Here is a 21,459-nt window from a genome sequence, read left to right on the forward strand (position 1 = left end):
ACTCTGATTTGTGAATGCAGCTCTGGATGTAACTGGAGTATAACGCATGGCATAATTTACGCAGATACTCTGCATTCTATGTAGATTTAACCCGTGGAATGATGTAAACTGTTCAGAGGTGGAGGTCTGCTCTGCTGTTTATGTGGATGATCTTCTCTCTGCGTTTCCAGGGACCAGATTTTGGCTATGTAACCAGAGTTGCCGCCTCCTCGGAAGTCACAAGCCTGGACTCCTTTGGAAACCTGGAAGTGAGCCCTCCGGTGACCGCTGCAGGCAAGAAGTACCCACTGGGCCGGATTCTGATTGGGAGCAGCTTCCCCACGTAAGTATGGCGGGCACGCGGTGCAGCGCTGGAGGTTTTGTGTCCGGGGCATCAGGCGGGTTCTCTGCTGTGTGATATGACTGCGTGCCGGTGTGCGGGCCTCCTGGGGGGGGGGGGGGGGGTGACCGCCGTGTCCTCTCCGAACCTCTCCTATAATTATACGTTCTCAGCTGTCACATAAGTGGCAGTAAACACCTTTGCGCTGCGTTGCTGAGCTGGCAGAGTTGTGTGTGTGGGCACCTCGCTGCGCTCACCTTTGTAACTCAAGAATACCCTCTGCCAGGGGTGCCGGGGCACGCACGCAGCTCATGTGATCCCTCGCACCACATTGGAGATGACACCAGCATTACCTGATCTCCGCTGTAGTCTGGAGTGTCTTATTTTTATAGATCTGTGGGTTCAGGTCTCATTAAGGGGTTTGTTCAGGACTCGGGAGACAAACTGCACGACTTCCTTATATCTCGGTTAGATTGTAAGCTCTGCTGCCCGCTCACCTCCCGTTTTCTATTGCCGCTGACTGCACAGCACTGTGTAATATGTTATATATGTAGTAACGCCCATTAGAGCGGGCACCTGTTGCCGTTGGTTCACCGTCCTGCCTGTCCTCTCTTTACAGCTCATCTGGTAGAAGAATGACCAAAGTCGTGCGGGATTTTCTGTATGCCCAAAGGGTTCAGTCGCCCATTGAGCTGTTCACCGATTGGCTGCTGGTGGGTCACGTGGATGAATTCATGACCTTTGTGCCAGCGCCGGATCAGAAGGTACAGTCTGCGGCTTATCTTATACTACATGGGGTACAGGTCATCCATTGTCTGCAGAAGTCGGGTCACTCATTTGTAGATCTGGGCACATGGAGCCGAATCCATCCAGGGATCTATAATATATATATATATATATATATATGTTCTCAGCGCTCTCCATGTAACTAAAGCAATGACTGGAGTGTTGGGCCCCCAGATCTGCGGTCAGGGGCCACATACATGGAGTAGATTGTTGTCAGCACATGGTAGGTTTACTGTAATTAAGAAGATCCCTGTAATCTCTGAGATTATTTTATTTGTGGCGGCTTTTATCCCGTAACGCCGATCCTGAGTAATCCCGGACACGCGATACAGGGACTGACTTTTAGTAATGCGCTGCTGCTGCCACCTGCTGGCGATCTCGAGCAGTCTTCACCATCCACATGCACGCGATGCGTATAACATTGAGACTTTCCTGTGTACAGCGCCAGCAAAGTAAATTCATATTTCAAATAATCTCATCTACATGTTGCAGGATTTCTCTGCACGGGAAGTGACCTGCGGTGAGGTGCTTTGTTTTTTTAAATCCGCAACGTGTCCGTTCATCTTGCGTTTCCTTCTCAGAATTGTACCTGACAAGTTTATAAAGAAAACGCAGCAAAATCCGCAGCGTAAAAGCCACAGCTGTTTCTGGATCAAATGGTAAAATTCGCAGATAACATTGCTGATTTTATCTGCAGATTTTTCGCAATGTGCGCGTGTAGCCCTAAAGGTGAGATCCCGCGTAAACGCTGCGTCCGGATTTTCTGCACCAAAATTCCACAGCATTTTCGCAATATAAACTATGACAAGTTGTGGATTGAAAATCCCTACAACGTCCGTTTCCTTGCCTGTCTTTTTGTGCAGGTTTTTTCCGCAGGGTGTGAATGATTTGAGATTTGTTGAAGTAGCATTCACTTTGCTGCTGCTGTAAATGCTGCACAGAAGACTCGGATGGAAGTTCTGCAGGGTTTACGCTACGTGTGAACGTGGCCTCGTTGTATTGGGACACAGTAGTGAACTGTAGAAGAAGCTTCAGGATGTGGGGGATGAGGGTTTGGTGACTTTTTTGGGGTTGATGCTTATAGGTAGGTGCCCCCTCCATCTCTCCTCACACTGACCAAAACAGGGACATAAGAGGGTGCAGGACAGATCTTCCTGGGATATCAACCCTTCATCCTCTGTATTATTCCATGTATTGTGTGTCCTGATCCACCGATCGCTGGGTCTGATCCACGTGTATTTCCTGTAAATATTGTAGTGTACAGCGCCGCAGAATATGGCGACGCTATATCAGGAATGAAACCTGTCAATGACGACTCCTTGTTTTAGGGTTTCCGCCTGGTCCTGGCCAGTCCAGCCACCTGCCTCAGAGTCTTTCAAGAGAAAAAACAGGAAGGGCACGGAGATGCCACCATGTTCCAGGGTGAGAGCAGCTTCAGTGTCCCGCAGAACATTGCGACTGTAGTTTTTACAGGAACACTCATCTTCATTTCCACATTTCTCCTGCAGGATTAGAAACCAAGCGATGGACTGTGACAAAGATCCTCTCCACAGACGTCATCGTGCAGGAGAACATTTATGCGCAGGTAAGAGGCCAGGGTATGAGCTCAGTCCATGCCGCAGGAAGTCCTTGAGTCCATGCTGGGAGACATTGCCCCCAGAGCCGTAATCCCACTACAGAAGCCTAATTGGGCTGTACACAAAATAGCGGCGGACACGAGCGCCATGTTCACGAATGCAAAGCGCCACATTATTTTTAATACTGTGGCTTATTTCTCCGTTCTGTACTCGTAACAAGGTGCAGATGTTGGACCACCCGCAGTACAGGCGTCACAATAGCAGGATACATTAAATACCGGCGGGGCCCCCATATTCCACCATATCTGCTTCATGCAGTTATGTAACACAAAAATAACACTATAGATATATGGCCCATATAAATAGGATGGGATGAAACCTTATATGCAGTGGCGTCACATAGATGTGCCCTCCTTCAGTGCCCTCCTTCAGTGCCCTCCTTCCAGAACATTGGTGTAGGTAAGACATAGGCTAGTATAAGAAGATGATGGTAATGCTGCTGCTCTTCTTGCAGCACTGCATCGACTGGAACCGGGATATTCTGAAGAAAGAGCTTGGTCTGACAGAGGAGGACATCATCGATATACCCGCCTTATTCCGCTTGCACAAGGACGAGGCTGTGGCTTTCTTCCCCAACATGGTGAGTACCGCGATGAGACTAGACGTCCACGATGCCCACCCGTAAAGTCTCTGAATGTTCTGAGTGACTCTTGTCCTTTTATCCTTGTTCCCTCCAGGTTAATATGATCGTTCTGGGGAAAGACCTGGGAATTCCCAAACCCTATGGGCCTATAATTAAGGAGACCTGCAGCCTGGAGGATTATGTCGTCGAACTGTTTAAGCCGTTAGAACTGAAGTGCACGTTCATAGATGACGTCGTGTCGTACCACAAGAAACTGGGCGAGGTCCACTGCGGCACCAATGTGCGTCGGAAGCCATTCTCATTCAAGTGGTGGCAAATGGAGCAGCCTTAGTGCCCGACGTGGCCTGGAACCCTCTCATCCTTGGCAGTCGCCTTCTCCGCTCCAGTCTCCGGCAGCCTCTTCCACTCCTTTCATTGGCTGGTTTAGTTTTATATTGTGGCAATGTCCTTGGGTCTCCGTTCTTAGTTTCTTTGGCCGGATCATGGACAGTTACTCGCCAGTATTTCTCAGGCAATGGCACCTCATTGGGCGGGTATATGACAACAGTCTATTGCGCATGTATATACACCCCCTTAGGCCTATGTAGAAATCGCTAATGCCAGTGATAGCCGCCATTTTTAATAATTATGCTGCTGTGAGGGTCTCTTATATCTGCCCAGTCGCTTCATGTATAGGAATATGCAGTCTCAATGATCCTTTCCTCTAAACTTCTTAGGATATTTCCAATTTTGTGCTGCAATGTATTCTGGGAGGGTGACGTCATATCAGATGGCAATCATTCGGAGCGGCTGCAGCAAGTGCCTTCTGATAAGCGAGCTGTGGGAGCCCAGTGTATTATAGGTTATTACAGACCAGTTAACCGTGCAGATCACATGACCTTCCAACCAGAATTCATGAGTCTTACATACATACATACATACATACATGCTAACACGAAGGACAGAGATGAATACCGACCACCCCAAGGATGATGAGGGTGATGGGTACCGTTCATCCCCGCCATCACTAAAGATGGTTTTCAGTAGATTATACAGATATATTATATATATAATCCCTGGATTTTCTTTTAAGTGTCTTTTAACTTTGGTATTGGGACTCACAGCGTTGCCTGTAATGGGATGTGACGATTAATATGATTTTTTTTATTTATACTAATCTCTTATTATTCCATAAAGTTTCTTATTTCTGATGTGTCTGTCTTCTCCTTGTCACCTCCCGCTTAGTAATTCCTGGCACAGAGACATATTTTTGCCTATAGGGGGCAGTATTATAACAATGATTAACACAATACATGAATAAGTAGGGGGCGATATTGAGCACCACAGAAAGCTGCTCCCACAGTGAAGAGAACATGAAATGTGCGCGCCTTCCTGAGGGAAGGACATTTGGATAACACTGGAATGGAAAAAAAATAATCTATTTTATGTAATGGTGTTACGGTGTAGCTCCGCAATGATTCCTGCACCAGTAATGCCAATAGTCACAGGGACTGGAGTTGTCCTTTAAGGATTCAGTGCTCTTGTTGCACTTGTGTAATGGCTGCCTGTAGTAGGGGGTTGGGTGGTCATCGCAACAGATTCTGAGAGGCCACGTGGCACTTACGAGAGTAGGTCTTTCATTCTGGTTTACCATCCCATGTAAAATAAATGGACCCCTATAGACAGAGCTGGGTCTAAGGGTCTCCTCACAGAAATGAAAACCAGCGTAACCGATGCAAAGAGACTACCAAGTGGACGGGACTAGAAATCCCCCAGAGACTGGACCGTGGATGCATGGGGAGGTACATGTCTACTTCATGGCGCATTTATTATCTCTGCGCTCCGGTCTGACCAATAAGACGTCTCCACCATCTCCGCACACCCCACTCATGACCCTCATCTATACCACGAATCCGCCGTCCTGTGATTACTAATAACTGATAATAAAATCTGTGGAATGAATCGTTTGTCTGATTTTATTGGGGGGAAAGTTATTGGCCGGTGATGAACAGTATAGAATTTATTATGGAACTACAAACCCCATCATTCTGACCCGATGCTCTATGACCAGGGTTTCTAAACTTACAAAACGTTGATGGCCTATCTCTAGGGTATCCTGCCGATGAAAATTTGGTGAGGGGGTGTCCCCGCGAAGATTTACCAGACACGGCGACGCTCTGTCCACACCCTGCGGAGCTGAGCTGGTAAACCGCCAAGTGACCCCTCTGTTCTAGTGATTGGGGTCCCAGCAGCCGGACCCCACTGATCTCACATTGAGGGAAGATCCCAGGGATGTGTGATTTTCTGAATATACTGATTTCCCTATATCCTGATGCGACATTTATCATTTTGCGGTATCTTACGGCGGACGCTGGTTTTAGCCGGGGTGGTCACGTGGGGATCGGGAGTTGCTTTTGGCCTTTCACTTCCCCACCGCATGGGTCCAGAATTCAGCAAAACCGACCAGGAACATCACACGTCTGTCCTGGGTAGAGTGAGGGTCCGTCCACACAAAGCATAAACGAGGCGGAATATCTGCAGTGTTTTACAGGAGCAGCAAAGTGGATGAGAGGAGAACAAATTCCATCCACTCGCCGCGGAAAAACCCTCAGAAACTGCCGAATTCCAATTTCTCTTGCGAAAATGCTGCGGGATTTCCGCACGGTAGATCGGGTTAGATATTCCGCAGTGTTTCGCTGTGTGTGGATTTACCCGAACATGAACTATTTAACGGGCTCTGCTGTGTGGCTGGTGCAATTCTATGGGTAATTATTCAGCATAATCTTTTGGGCCAAAGTTCTGACCCAATATTGAGGTCCAGTTGCTGCTCGACATGGACAACCCCAAGAATAAATCACTCGCTAATGGGGTCCGCCTCTTTTTGGGGTGTATAAGCCTTTCCTTCTAATTAGACGGATGTCTGCAACAGAAAGTGGTGAACCTGCGCCCGTATAACTGATGGCTGGGCACGGTGTACCCCTGCCTGGCACTGCTATTTGGCCAACGCTGCTGTGTGGAATATATGCGGTGGCACAGCTGATGTCGCCAGGTCTGGGCACGGAGAGAACACGGGGTTAACATGCTGTCGTTGGCACGTTATGGTTGGCACTATGACTGTAACACCTTCCGATGTACCGGTAAATGGTGACTGACGTGAAGAGGTTCTGCAGCAGCTGAGGTGTTATAAGGATAATTTTGTAACCTTAGCCCAGAACTCCCCGGCCATTATATTATTAAAAATGTTTAATCACAGCTAATATTGTGCACACACCCCTGATTACCACAACTACACCAGTATCTCAGCTCTGCTCCATCTTATTACAACACAAGTTTATTATAGTTGTTATTTATAGTTTTGATCTTCTGACTGGGTGACAACACAGCCGCTCCACAGGCGGCGGACGAATCACATGACAGAGCCCGCCCATCCCCATGGCAACAGTGGTTATCCAACACACCATCGAGACTAAGAAGCGGAGACAGAGCGGCCTCCTGTACCATAGAAGACGGGTCTAGAGCGGACGTACGCTCTATACGCGGCCTCTGATTTTCAGATAGGACTTTGTTTTCGTCTCTATGGTTTTTCGGTCCGCAGCGAGAGGTACGATGGGAAGTAGGAGGTGTGTAAAGGAGCAGAAGAAAAATGGCGGCGGTCGCGTTCTCCTTGAGACGTAGCGGGTCTGTACTGAGGACGGCGGGGGCGATACAGGTCAGAGCTGAAAACGCTGTAGTGCTGTGTGTGTGATGTGAGTGTGTGTGGAAATTTATATGGGGGGTAATATTTTATTATTACTGATAACAAAAACATCCGGTGGCTGGAAACACTCCTCACAGCTGAGGTTTTGTTACAATGTGTCCAGTCTGGGCAATCCTCTCAGCATCAGGCTGATACATTGTGACAAACTATTAGGAAAAGCTCACGGCATACATGCTAAGTATCTATAGGGCTACATTAACCTGCCTGAGGCCAAAAGAGTGTCCTTGTCTTACGAGGTATACGGAAAAAAAGCGTATACCGCGTGTGATATATTACGATAGGAGCCTATGCGCTGTATCGCACTGTATACAGTCACCGCCTTCTGTCCGAGGTACAAATCAGGAGCTTTTCACGTCTCTACGTCAGAGGGCCTTGGGATGATGTGAACAGGGCCTAATACACTAAAACAAAACCTCAGCTGTGTGAACAGGACAAGGTCGGATGGAGTTTTCAGCTTCTGGATGTAAACAAGAATATTACTATTCACTGACAGCAAGTAGAGATCTTGAAAGCGGTGAGGAATTGAAACACAAAGGGGGAATGTATTAGGACTGGCGCCTTTGTACTGGAGTAAGATGAACCTCTTAATAAATTTTGTGCGTCTCTGGACGTCCGTTCGCCGGAAAGGAAAATCGCGAAAAACTATAGGCTTCGGTTACAGTAAGTTTGTTGGGACGCTGGTGGCCCCGCCCCCTACGCTAAACTCCACCAACTTTATTGCGCAGGTATTCTTCCCGGTGCACGTGGTATTTGGCTATGTTTCTGGTCCATGTGGGGTCCGCATGTCTCCTGCCAGATTCCGGAAACTTCCTGATTTTATCAGAAATCTACAGACGCCGCATGGATCAGGAACATAACGGCGACGATTCCCTGATAACGACTCAATAAGAATCCGGGGATCGGGATAAGTCGTGCGAGGAGCAGAGACTAAGAAATCGCCGCAGTGCTGCCCGGCTGCAGATACTGAGCGCCCGCCGCCAGGTGAAGCCCACTACACGTCCCTCTCCACTGACCCCAGAGTTCACAGCCGGTGCGTTATACGGCATTATGGGAGCGGAGGGTGGATAACCACAGGACGAGGCAGGTCTGTCATTCAGGGGTCTGGGAAAGCTGGGTGACGACCGCTGTGCGCACTGTCATGGCGGCCATGCTGTTTGTCACTCAGCTCTCCCAGAAATGGAACTTGTAGCCCCCTGTCAGCAGAGGACGCCTGCCGGGTGATATATACAGGTCTGTGCCCGCTGTTCTGCTGGAGAAGCGTTCCTTTGTGCTAGTCACTTTGTGCAGCGGGTGATTCTCGTGGGATCTTGTGATTGTAGATTTTCCGCTGATTTTCCCCGGTCCGGCGATCTGGCTGCGGCTCTGTGTGCGCAGGGTCCAGTGAGCGGCCGTGGATGGAGCAGCGGTAAGACGGACGACGCAGACATTTGGTCACCTGCAAGTTGTGGGATTAGTGGCCGCGGTGCTGGATTGTTTGTGCTGGTCACTGGTGAAATTGACCCGCGCTGTGTATTTTTCGTGCATGTCAATTCCGGCTGGAGGAAGTGACTGAATTGCTGCATTTTTCAGAGGAGACGTCCCATCCCCCAACACTGAGAAAAACGCAGCAAAACACGCAGGAAATGCTGCAGAAATGATCTGCAGCGATTTAAGTTACGCGTGGACAAGCCTTACGGATCCTAAAACGCGGCCATGTTACAGCTGTATGAAGCGGCCTCACAACCCCCGCTTATCTCCAGGGGCAGGAGCCGCTCACCTGTCTACAGGAGGAAGAAAGCCGCCCAAAATGTCCTGCACCAGCCGTGAATTTCTAGGCACGTTGGGCCTCATTTCTCGAAACGGTGTCCCGGAAAAACTGGTCTTGTAGCCCAAAGCAACCAATCAGAACTCCGGCTGTCACCAGATTATAAGTGCCCTCTCTCCTACATGATGTGATCGGCGCTGTAATGTAGAGAACAGTGGCTTTTATTTTGAAAAACAATCATTTTTGAGCACGTTATGAGCAATTTTAGATTTATGCTAATGAGTTTCTTAATGACCAACTGGGCGTGTTTTTACTTTTGACCAAGTGGGCGTTGACCCATCAGTGACCAATCCGCGTCATACACTTCTCATTGTTCCAGCCCAGCTTCTTTCACTGCACAATCACACTGGAACAATGAGAAGTGTATGACGCTGATTGGTCACTGATGGGTCAACGCCCACTTGGTCAAAAGTAAAAACACGCCCAGTTGGTCATTAAGAAACTCATTAGCATAAATCTAAAATTGCTCATAACGTGCTCAAAAATGATTGTTTTTCAAAATAAAAGCCACTGTTCTCTACATCACAGCGCCGATCAGATTATGTAGGAGATATGGCACTTATAATCTGGTGACAGCCTCTTTAAACATCACAGTTTTATGTGATCTGGATTATATATTGGGGTCACGGTGTATACACTCTGCAGTCTTGTATGATCTGGATTATATATTGGGGTCACGGCGTATACACTCTGCAGTCTTGTATGATCTGGATTATATATTGGGGTCACTGTGTATACACTCTGCAGTCTTGTATGATCTGGATTATATATTGGGGTCACTGTGTATACACTCTGCAGTCTTGTATGATCTGGATTATATATTGGGGTCACTGTGTATACACTCTGCAGTCTTGTATGATCTGGATTATATATTGGGGTCACGGTGTATACACTCTGCAGTCTTGTATGATCGAGATTATATTTGGGGTCACTGTGTATACACTCTGCAGTCTTGTATGATGTGGATTATATATTGGGGTCACTGTGTATACACTCTGCAGTCTTGTATGATCTGGATTATATATTGGGGTCACTGTGTATACACTCTGCAGTCTTGTATGATCTGGATTATATATTGGGGTCACTGTGTATACACTCTGCAGTCTTGTATGATCTGGATTATATATTGGGGGTCACTGTGTATACACTGCAGTCTTGTATGATCTGGATTATATATTGGGGGTCACTGTGTATACACTCTGCAGTCTTGTATGATCTGGATTATATATTGGGGTCACGGTGTATACACTCTGCAGTCTTGTATGATCTGGATTATATATTGGGGGTCACTGTGTATACACTCTGCAGTCTTGTATGATCTGGATTATATATTGGGGGTCACTGTGTATACACTCTGCAGTCTTGTATGATCTGGATTATATATTGGGGGTCTCTGTGTATACACTCTGCAGTCTTGTATGATCTGGATTATATATTGGGGTCTCTGTGTGTATACGCTGGGCAGTCTTGTATGATCTGGATTATATATTGGGGTCACTGTGTGTGTACACTCTGCAGTCTTGTATGATCTGGATTATATATTGGGGTCACTGTGTGTACACTCTGCAGTCTTGTATGATCTGGATTATATATTGGGGTCACTGTGTATACACTCTGCAGTCTTGTATGATCTGGATTATATATTGCGGGTCTGTGTATACACTCTGCAGTCTTGTGTGATCTGGATTATATATTGAGGGTCTCTGTGTATACACTCTGCAGTCTTGTATGATCTGGATTATATATTGGGGGTCACTGTGTATACACTCTGCAGTCTTGTATGATCTGGATTATATATTGGGGTCACTGTGTATACACTCTGCAGTCTTGTATGATCTGGATTATATATTGGGGGTCTGTGTATACACTCTGCAGTCTTGTATGATCTGGATTATATATTGGGGGTCACTGTGTATACACTCTGCAGTCTTGTATGATCTGGATTATATATTGGGGTCACTGTGTATACACTCTGCAGTCTTGTATGATCTGGATTATATATTGGGGGTCTGTGTATACACTCTGCAGTCTTGTATGATCTGGATTATATATTGGGGGTCACTGTGTATACACTCTGCAGTCTTGTATGATCTGGATTATATATTGGGGGTCTGTGTATACACTCTGCAGTCTTGTATGATCTGGATTATATATTGGGGGTCACTGTGTATACACTCTGCAGTCTTGTATGATCTGGATTATATATTGGGGGTCACTGTGTATACACTCTGCAGTCTTGTATGATCTGGATTATATATTGGGGGTCTCTGTGTGTATACGCTGGGCAGTCTTGTATGATCTGGATTATATATTGGGGTCACTGTGTATACACTCTGCAGTCTTGTATGATCTGGATTATATATTGGGGTCACTGTGTATACACTCTGCAGTCTTGTATGATCTGGATTATATATTGGGGTCACTGTGTATACACTCTGCAGTCTTGTATGATCTGGATTATATATTGGGGGTCTCTGTGTATACACTCTGCAGTCTTGTATGATCTGGATTATATATTGGGGGTCACTGTGTATACACTCTGCAGTCTTGTATGATCTGGATTATATATTGGGGGTCTCTGTGTGTATACGCTGGGCAGTCTTGTATGATCTGGATTATATATTGGGGGTCTCTGTGTGTATACGCTGGGCAGTCTTGTATGATCTGGATTATATATTGGGGGTCACTGTGTATACGCTCTGCAGTCTTGTATGATCTGGATTATATATTGGGGGTCTCTGTGTGTATACGCTGGGCAGTCTTGTATGATCTGGATTATATATTGGGGTCACTGTGTGTGTACACTCTGCAGTCTTGTATGATCTGGATTATATATTGGGGGTCACTGTGTATACACTCTGCAGTCTTGTATGATCTGGATTATATATTGGGGGTCTCTGTGTGTGTATACGCTGGGCAGTCTTGTATGATCTGGATTATATATTGGGGTCACTGTGTGTGTACACTCTGCAGTCTTGTATGATCTGGATTATATATTGGGGGTCTCTGTGTATACACTCTGCAGTCTTGTATGATCTGGATTATATATTGGGGTCACTGTGTATACACTCTGCAGTCTTGTATGATCTGGATTATATATTGGGGTCACTGTGTATACACTCTGCAGTCTTGTATGATCTGGATTATATATTGCGGGTCTGTGTATACACTCTGCAGTCTTGTGTGATCTGGATTATATATTGAGGGTCTCTGTGTATACACTCTGCAGTCTTGTATGATCTGGATTATATATTGGGGGTCACTGTGTATACACTCTGCAGTCTTGTATGATCTGGATTATATATTGGGGTCACTGTGTATACACTCTGCAGTCTTGTATGATCTGGATTATATATTGGGGGTCACTGTGTATACACTCTGCAGTCTTGTATGATCTGGATTATATATTGGGGGTCTCTGTGTGTGTATACGCTGGGCAGTCTTGTATGATCTGGATTATATATTGGGGTCACTGTGTATATACACTCTGCAGTCTTGTATGATCTGGATTATATATTGGGGTCACTGTGTGTACACTCTGCAGTCTTGTATGATCTGGATTATATATTGGGGTCACGGTGTATACACTCTGCAGTCTTGTATGATCTGGATTATATATTGGGGGTCACTGTGTATACACTCTGCAGTCTTGTATGATCTGGATTATATATTGGGGTCACTGTGTGTACACTCTGCAGTCTTGTATGATCTGGATTATATATTGGGGGTCTCTGTGTGTATACGCTGGGCAGTCTTGTATGATCTGGATTATATATTGGGGTCACTGTGTGTGTACACTCTGCAGTCTTGTATGATCTGGATTATATATTGGGGGTCTCTGTGTGTGTGTACACTCTGCAGTCTTGTATGATCTGGATTATATATTGGGGTCACTGTGTGTACACTCTGCAGTCTTGTATGATCTGGATTATATATTGGGGTCACTGTGTGTACACTCTGCAGTCTTGTATGATCTGGATTATATATTGGGGGTCTCTGTGTGTATACACTCTGCAGTCTTGTATGATCTGGATTATATATTGGGGGTCACTGTGTATACACTCTGCAGTCTTGTATGATCTGGATTATATATTGGGGGTCTCTGTGTGTATACGCTGGGCAGTCTTGTATGATCTGGATTATATATTGGGGTCACTGTGTGTACACTCTGCAGTCTTGTATGATCTGGATTATATATTGGGGGTCTCAGTGTGTATACGCTGGGCAGTCTTGTATGATCTGGATTATATATTGGGGTCACTGTGTGTATACACTCTGCAGTCTTGTATGATCTGGATTATATATTGGGGTCTCTGTGTGTATACACTCTGCAGTCTTGTATGATCTGGATTATATATTGGGGTCACTGTGTGTACACTCTGCAGTCTTGTATGATCTGGATTATATATTGGGGGTCTCTGTGTGTGTACACTCTGCAGTCTTGTATGATCTGGATTATATATTGGGGGTCTCTGTGTGTGTACACTCTGCAGTCTTGTATGATCTGGATTATATATTGGGGGTCTCTGTGTGTATACGCTCTGCAGTCTTGTATGATCTGGATTATATATTGGGGGTCTCTGTGTGTATACACTCTGCAGTCTTGTATGATCTGGATTATATATTGGGGGTCTCTGTGTGTATACACTCTGCAGTCTTGTATGATCTGGATTATATATTGGGGTCTCTGTGTGTATACGCTGGGCAGTCTTGTATGATCTGGATTATATATTGGGGTCACTGTGTGTATACACTCTGCAGTCTTGTATGATCTGGATTATATATTGGGGGTCTCTGTGTGTATACGCTGGGCAGTCTTGTATGATCTGGATTATATATTGGGGTCACTGTGTGTATACACTCTGCAGTCTTGTATGATCTGGATTATATATTGGGGGTCTCTGTGTGTATACGCTGGGCAGTCTTGAATGATGATTATTGTATTTTGGAGGTCACTGTATCTTCTCTCTTTGTGGTATTTGCAGATCTCTCGAGGAGCTCAGACCGCTGCTGCACCTGCCTCTGAAGCTGCGGCCCGCATAAAGAAATTTGCAATCTACAGATGGGACCCTGACAAGCCCGGGGACAAGCCTCATATGCAGACTTATGACATCGACTTGAATGCGTGAGTTCACAAATCCTAGAACAACCCGAGATCTCTGCTGAGAACAGCGGCTGCTTGATGTGAGATGAGGAGGATTGTAGCTGTGTACCCGAGGCGTTGTGTGCCGCTGTATTACAGGATTATTCTCCCCTAGAAGTGTCAAAAGAGCATGACGTGTTTTTATTTTATTTGTGGTGGATTCATAAGGAATCTGCCATAAATAACCTACATATATCTCTGTATGAAATCCAAAGCATAATGAGGTGCAGTATTACAGCTCAGAGGTGACTCCCGGATCAGTTCAGGATATGTAATGTATGTACACCGTGACTCCACCGGCAGAATAGTGAGTGCAGCTCTGGAGTATAATTCAGGATGTAACTCAGGATCAGTACAGGATATGTAATGTATGAACACAGTGACTCCACCAGCAGAATAGTGAGTGCAGCTCTGGAGTATAATTCAGGATGTAACTCAGGATCAGTACAGGATAAGTAATGTAATGTATGTACACAGTGACTCCACCAGCAGAATAGTGAGTGCAGCTCTGGAGTATAATACAGGATGTAACTCAGGATCAGTACAGGATAAGTAATGTAATGTATGTACACAGTGACTCCACCAGCAGAATAGTGAGTGCAGCTCTGGAGTATAATACAGGATATAACTCCGGATCCGTACAGGATAAGTAATGTAATGTATGTACACAGTGACTCCACCAGCAGAATAGTGAGTGCAGCTCTGGAGTATAATACAGGATGTAAGTCAGGATCAGTACAGGATAAGTAATGTAATGTATGTACACAGTGACTCCACCAGCAGAATAGTGAGTGCAGCTCTGGAGTGTAATACAGGATGTAACTCCGGATCAGTACAGGATATGTAATGTATGTACACAGTGACTCCACCAGCAGAATAGTGAGTGCAGCTCTGGAGTATAATACAGGATGTAACTCAGGATCAGTACAGGATAAGTAATGTAATGTATGTACACAGTGACTCCACCAGCAGAATAGTGAGTGCAGCTCTGGGGTATAATACAGGATGTAACTCAGGATCAGTGCAGGATAAGTAATGTAATGTATGTACACAGTGACTCCACCAGCAGAATAGTGAGTGCAGCTCTGGAGTATAATACAGGATATAACTCAGGATCAGTACAGGATAAGTAATGTAATGTATGTACACAGTGACTCCACCAGCAGAATAGTGAGTGCAGCTCTGTAGTATAATACAGGATGTAACTCAGGATCAGTACAGGATAAGTAATGTAATGTATGTACACAGTGACTCCACCAGCAGAATAGTGAGTGCAGCTCTGGAGTATAATACAGGATGTAACTCAGGATCAGTACAGGATAAGTAATGTAATGTATGTACACAGTGACTCCACCAGCAGAATAGTGAGTGCAGCTCTGGAGTATAATACAGGATATAACTCCGGATCCGTACAGGATAAGTAATGTAATGTATGTACACAGTGACTCCACCAGCAGAATAGTGAGTGCAGCTCTGGAGTATAATACAGGATGTAAGTCAGGATCAGTACAGGATAAGTAATGTAATGTATGTACACAGTGACTCCACCAGCAGAATAGTGAGTGCAGCTCTGGAGTGTAATACAGGATGTAACTCCGGATCAGTACAGGATATGTAATGTATGTACACAGTGACTCCACCAGCAGAATAGTGAGTGCAGCTCTGGAGTATAATACAGGATGTAACTCAGGATCAGTACAGGATAAGTAATGTAATGTATGTACACAGTGACCCCCACCAGCAGAATAGTGAGTGCAGCTCTGGAGTATAATACAGGATATAACTCGGGATCAGTACAGGATAAGTAATGTATGTACACAGTGACTCCACCAGCAGAATAGTGAGTGCAGCTCTGGATTATAATACAGGATATAACTCAGGATCAGTACAGGATAAGTAATGTAATGTATGTACACAGTGACTCCACCAGCAGAATACTGAGTGCAGCTCTGGCGTATAATACAGGATGTAACTCAGGATCAGTACAGGATAAGTAATGTAATGTATGTACACAGTGACTCCACCAGCAGAATAGTGAGTGCAGCTCTGGAGTATAATACAGGATGTAACTCAGGATCAGTACAGGATAAGTAATGTAATGTATGTACACAGTGACCACTAGCAGAATAGTGAGTGCAGCTCTGGAGTATAATACAGGATGTAACTCAGGATCAGTACAGGATAAGTAATGTAATGTATGTACACAGTGACTCCACCAGCAGAATAGTGAGTGCAGCTCTGGAGTATAATACAGGATTTAACTCAGGATCAGTACAGGATAAGTAATGTAATGTATGTACACAGTGACTCCACCAGCAGAATAGTGAGTGCAGCTCTGGAGTATAATACAGGATGTAACTCAGGATCAGTACAGGATAAGTAATGTAATGTATGTACACAGTGACCACTAGCAGAATAGTGAGTGCAGCCCTGGAGTATAATACAGGATAAGCAATGTAATGTAAGAAATAAAAAACAATCTCGTAACCCCTTTCCTCTATCGTTCTGCGCCATTTCATCGTTCTGCTCTCTAGTCTATACCATTTCTTCCTTCCTTCAGGTGCGGCTCCATGGTCCTCGATGCGCTCATAAAGATTAAGAATGAGATTGACCCCACCCTGACCTTCCGCAGATCATGCCGGGAGGGTGAGTGTGTCCCTTTTCATGTGGCATCTCGGGGCGCTGTTTGTGCCTCTCACTGACTTCTGCCTTTTTGCTTCCATTCTCCAGGTATCTGTGGCTCCTGTGCCATGAATATTAATGGTGGGAATACACTGGCGTGCACCGTGAAGATTGACACTAACCTTAATAAAGTCTCGAAGATCTACCCCCTCCCTCACATGTACGTTGTGAAGGATCTAGTGCCTGTAAGTACTGAAAGTAAAACTTTTGAGGGAACTAGAATGCAGTACCCACTCTGCCCAGAGAGAGGGCGCTCTTCACTCACTATTAATGAACAGCGACTGTACCTGTGTAGCAGCTGGGCCTGAAACAAGCCTAATCTCTGGATCAGTGCGGTCCCTGTGCCCAAAATTTTATGACCTGTTCTATCAACCTAATGGAACCCATAAAACCGCTTTTAACCTATTTACGTGGCAAGTGACAACATAAATTTTCTTTTCTCAAGGACTTGAGTAATTTCTACGCACAGTATAAAACCATAGAGCCCTATCTAAAGAAGAAGGATGAGTCAAAGGAGGGGAAGGAGCAATATTATCAGTCCATTGAGGACCGAGATAAGCTGGTGAGTCAAGGCGTGACGTGAACTTCAATCCATACCTGAATAATACTTTAATACTACAGTAGTAGCTCGTTAAATCTGCTGAATAATTAAGGCTTATTCATATACCTAAAGCACATGTTCACCTCTAAACACGATCTTACAATTTCCATATAGAATTCATTTACATAAATAGCTGAATCACTGCATGCATACATAACCTGTACTGATCCTGAGTTACATCCATTATTATACTCCAGAGCTGTACTCACTATTCTGCTGGTGGAGTCACTGTGTACATACATTACATTACTTATCCTGTACTGATCCTGAGTTATATCCTGTATTATACTCCAGAGCTGCACTCACTATTCTGCTGGTGGAGTCACTGTGTACATACATTACATTACTTATCCTGTACTGATCCTGAGTTATATCCTGTATTATACTCCAGAGCTGCACTCATTATTCTGCTGGTGGAGTCACTGTGTACATACATTACATTACTTATCCTGTACTGATCCTGAGTTATATCCTGTATTATACTCCAGAGCTGCACTCACTATTCTGCTGGTGCAGTCACTGTGTACATACATTACATTACTTATCCTGTACTGATCCTGAGTTACATCCTGTATTATACTCCAGAGCTGCACTCACTATTCTGCTGGTGGAGTCACTGTGTACATACATTACATTACTTATCCTGTACTGATCCTGAGTTACATCCTGTATTATACTCCAGAGCTGCACTCACTATTCTGCTGGTGGAGTCACTGTGTACATACATTACTTATCCTGTACTGATCCTGAGTTACATCCTGTATTATACTGCAGAGCTGCACTCACTATTCTGCTGGTGGAGTCACTGTGTACATACATTACATTACTTATCCTGTACTGATCCTGAGTTACATCCTGTATTATACTCCAGAGCAGCACTCACTATTCTGCTGGTGGAGTCACTGTGTACATACATTACTTATCCTGTACTGATCCTGAGTTACATCCTGTATTATACTGCAGAGCTGCACTCACTATTCTGCTGGTGGAGTCACTGTGTACATACATTACTTATCCTGTACTGATCCTGAGTTACATCCTGTATTATACTCCAGAGCTGCACTCACTATTCTGCTGGTGGAGTCACTGTGTACATACATTACTTATCCTGTACTGATCCTGAGATATATCCTGTATTATACTCCAGAGCTGCACTCACTATTCTGCTGGTGGAGTCACTGTGTACATACATTACATTACTTATCCTGTACTGATCCTGAGTTACATCCTGTATTATACTCCAGAGCTGCACTCACTATTCTGCTGGTGGAGTCACTGTGTACATACATTACATTACTTATCCTGTACTGATCCTGAGTTATATCCTGTATTATACTCCAGAGCTGCACTCACTATTCTGCTGGTAGTTATCGGAAATAATGCAACTCGATTCTACCATAACTACATTGCTCCATAGTTATGGGGGGAGGTAAGAAGAATGTTCTTTTGCCAGTTTGGAGCGATCTGTAAACGGTGAGTTCTGCAGGCGAGGTCCGGGGGTGGATAGATATGTCAGTGATGTGCCCTCAGTTTGAACATTTTATTCATGTAACTGCTTGTCCTGTTGATTCTGTATACTATTGGCTGTATTTATAATGATACTCTCATCGTTGGTCGTCTTCCTCCATTACTCGCCGATCATGCAGTGAATGACCCCCGTGTTCTGCTGTTAATACCTTGTCCTCCTCTTGTATACAGGACGGGCTGTATGAATGCATCCTCTGTGCTTGCTGTAGCACCAGTTGTCCCAGTTATTGGTGGAACGGTGACAAGTACCTGGGCCCGGCGGTCCTCATGCAGGTAACGTGCTCCCGCTGACCGTTATGATCCCGGCTCGTTGCCAGCGCTAAGATTAAGGCCCGGCACGGAGTCCTGGGATCTCCTCGTTACCTGGATCCGCACTCCTATCATGTTCTGCATTTCAGGCTTATCGTTGGATGATCGACTCCAGAGATGAGTACACAGAGGAACGATTAGCCAAACTGCAGGATCCGTTCTCCCTGTACCGGTGCCACACCATCATGAACTGCACAAGGACGTGTCCCAAGGTAACACACCCTGCACTCCCTCCAATGGGAAGTGTCCGGGTATTGAGGTCTTAAAGGGGTAGTCCCACCATGAAGGTCAGGGCTTAATAAATAATCGCTTAACCATTAATATTTGTAAATCACATTGTTCATAAAGAAAATCCTTGCCCCAAGTACCCCAAATCCTATCCGTATTCAGATCGAGTTGCCGCTGGTTACGTCCTGCAGTAGTTACTGGACGAGCATGTGCAGAGGAGTTCAATGCGGGCGTCGGAGCTTTGATGTTTCAGGGTCTGCGCAGCAGCTCCACAATGGGGTGCGGCTTTACGGCAGGAATGTAATGTGGGTTCCAGCTTGGATACGCTGCACATACGTCCTGCGGGGACCCGGCCTTACAGCTACTCAGACGCACAGAAGTCACGTCGATGCCGCTTACAACACTCCAATATGGAGGCCGGACAGTATCTGGCGTTCTCACTTCTGGGACTTCGTCGTGTAGTTTGGGTGGAGCGGAGTCTGGCTGGGATCTGACCCTGGACCGTATACAGCTCTATAGAATGTGCAGTACTTGTGTAGTTACATCATGTCACAGCCCGCCTGAGAATAAACCATTGTGATCTATGTGGATGAATGATGGATCCTGTAATAATAACCGAGGGTCCCGTACGTGAAACAGTCCATGGCCGTAGTGGATCACGTACATGATGGATCGAAATGATAAAACATGTGGATCTATTAGAGTGTAACGAGGGTCACAAACCATCAAGGTCATTACCTCTACAGTCCCACCCAGAGCTGCGTGGACAATTCTGCTGGTTGATATTTGCCGCTCGTCGGCTTAGCTGAGATCTTATACTTTATTGTGTCCTGCCGCATGTCAACTCTGCGAAACACGACATCTCCCACAATGCACCGCAACAGCCTGCGCTGTACACCAAACCAGCAGGTGGCACTATACAGATGTGAGGTCCTACAGTCTGAGCGATCAAGAACAGCCAGTAGAATTCCGAGGGCTGCTCTTGATGTGACTGGAGTATAAGATATGATGTAACTCCGGTTGAGTAGCTCTGCTTTACGTATTATATGTAGGTGATCTAAAAGATATTCAGGAGCAGTATCATTTTATATGTGAAATTGTTATGGGGGAAGGGAGCACGTTGTGGTCACATGTTCATGTAAAGGGCCCATTGGCTGCTGGTTCGGGGCTGCCGGCTTCTCAGAGAAAAATAAAACCACATTTCTGAATGATCCTTTCTTCTGATTTATCACCTCTTTGTATGTGTTTAGGGGCCGGCGTCTGAGTCCCGTCCTGTTTATATCACGTCTCACACAAGTTCTCTCGTTTTAGGGCTTAAACCCCGGTAAAGCCATCGCTGAAATTAAGAAAATGATGGCAACCTACAAGGAGAAAGCAGCGAGGGCGTAACATTGGCGAGCGAGCCGGCCCCTTCTCTGTTAATGCTGTTCCTGAGCTCCGCCCATTGCGCTGCTGGGGGTTTTGCGGGCGTTTCCGCAGCTTCATGATGTTACGCTGTAAGGAAATGAAGAAATTCACTCAACTGTACTTTACTTTATATTCATCTAATTATTAAAGACTTTGGTCTCTGGATCTGTGCAGTGAATGTGGGGGAGGTGCTGTTCACATCACGTGGTTGGTTTTTATGCTTGGCGTGTACGTTGAGACCTCCTGACCTCCCGCTAAATGCGTCCATAGGGGCCCCATTGTCCTATAGGTGAAGGCTGTCACTGTATGGCATCCGGTAAGTGTATACATAATGGGTTCTTCAATAGCTTTTCATGACCTATTGGTTAATCGGAGGCCATTATGGTCTATAGGCGATGGATTCCGCTGTCCGGCATCTGTCACAGTCGATATTTAACTGAAACGTCGGGAGCCTTTTATGGCATTTGTCAAATGTAGGCAAATAAACGTGATGAGGTCTTAAAAATAAGAAAATCGTTGCGGCGCTTGATGCGGGCAGCGGTCCACGGTCTGGGATGTGGCTGTTTAGTTGCGTTGTACAGAGCGCTACACGACCAATGTCAACCTTGGATCCGTCTTACATGGGCGGGTGTCACTACGATCATCTGTGATCAATCAGCCCGGCTCCGATACATGAAGTATAACCTGGCACCCCTCC

At 45.5% G+C, this 21,459-nt stretch overlaps 2 protein-coding genes across 3 annotated transcripts in view; both read left to right on the forward strand.

Moving 5' to 3' along the window:
• The window catches only part of LOC142662347 (protein-arginine deiminase type-2-like), a 29,126-nt gene extending 23,860 nt beyond the window's left edge, over nucleotides 1-5,266 (forward strand). For both annotated transcript variants that reach the window (XM_075840564.1, XM_075840565.1), the window contains exons 11-16: nucleotides 171-322; nucleotides 939-1,083; nucleotides 2,434-2,527; nucleotides 2,614-2,690; nucleotides 3,197-3,322; nucleotides 3,420-5,266. In XM_075840564.1, the coding sequence (XP_075696679.1) occupies nucleotides 171-322; nucleotides 939-1,083; nucleotides 2,434-2,527; nucleotides 2,614-2,690; nucleotides 3,197-3,322; nucleotides 3,420-3,656 (831 nt within the window). In that variant the 3' untranslated portion in view covers nucleotides 3,657-5,266. The remainder of the gene's footprint in view (nucleotides 1-170; nucleotides 323-938; nucleotides 1,084-2,433; nucleotides 2,528-2,613; nucleotides 2,691-3,196; nucleotides 3,323-3,419) is intronic.
• Nucleotides 5,267-6,904: 1,638 nt separating this feature from the next.
• SDHB (succinate dehydrogenase complex iron sulfur subunit B) lies at nucleotides 6,905-20,925 on the forward strand. Its single transcript, XM_075840566.1, has 8 exons — nucleotides 6,905-7,013; nucleotides 13,851-13,990; nucleotides 16,569-16,654; nucleotides 16,739-16,875; nucleotides 17,136-17,252; nucleotides 18,990-19,091; nucleotides 19,217-19,339; nucleotides 20,667-20,925. Exons 1-8 carry the CDS (start codon nucleotides 6,948-6,950, stop codon nucleotides 20,742-20,744), a joined length of 849 nt encoding a protein of 282 aa, XP_075696681.1. The 5' UTR covers nucleotides 6,905-6,947; the 3' UTR covers nucleotides 20,745-20,925.
• Nucleotides 20,926-21,459: the final 534 nt, after the last annotated feature.

The sequence above is a fragment of the Rhinoderma darwinii genome, chromosome 10 (assembly GCF_050947455.1).
Source record: "Rhinoderma darwinii isolate aRhiDar2 chromosome 10, aRhiDar2.hap1, whole genome shotgun sequence".
In the NCBI taxonomy this organism is placed as follows: domain Eukaryota; kingdom Metazoa; phylum Chordata; class Amphibia; order Anura; family Rhinodermatidae; genus Rhinoderma; species Rhinoderma darwinii.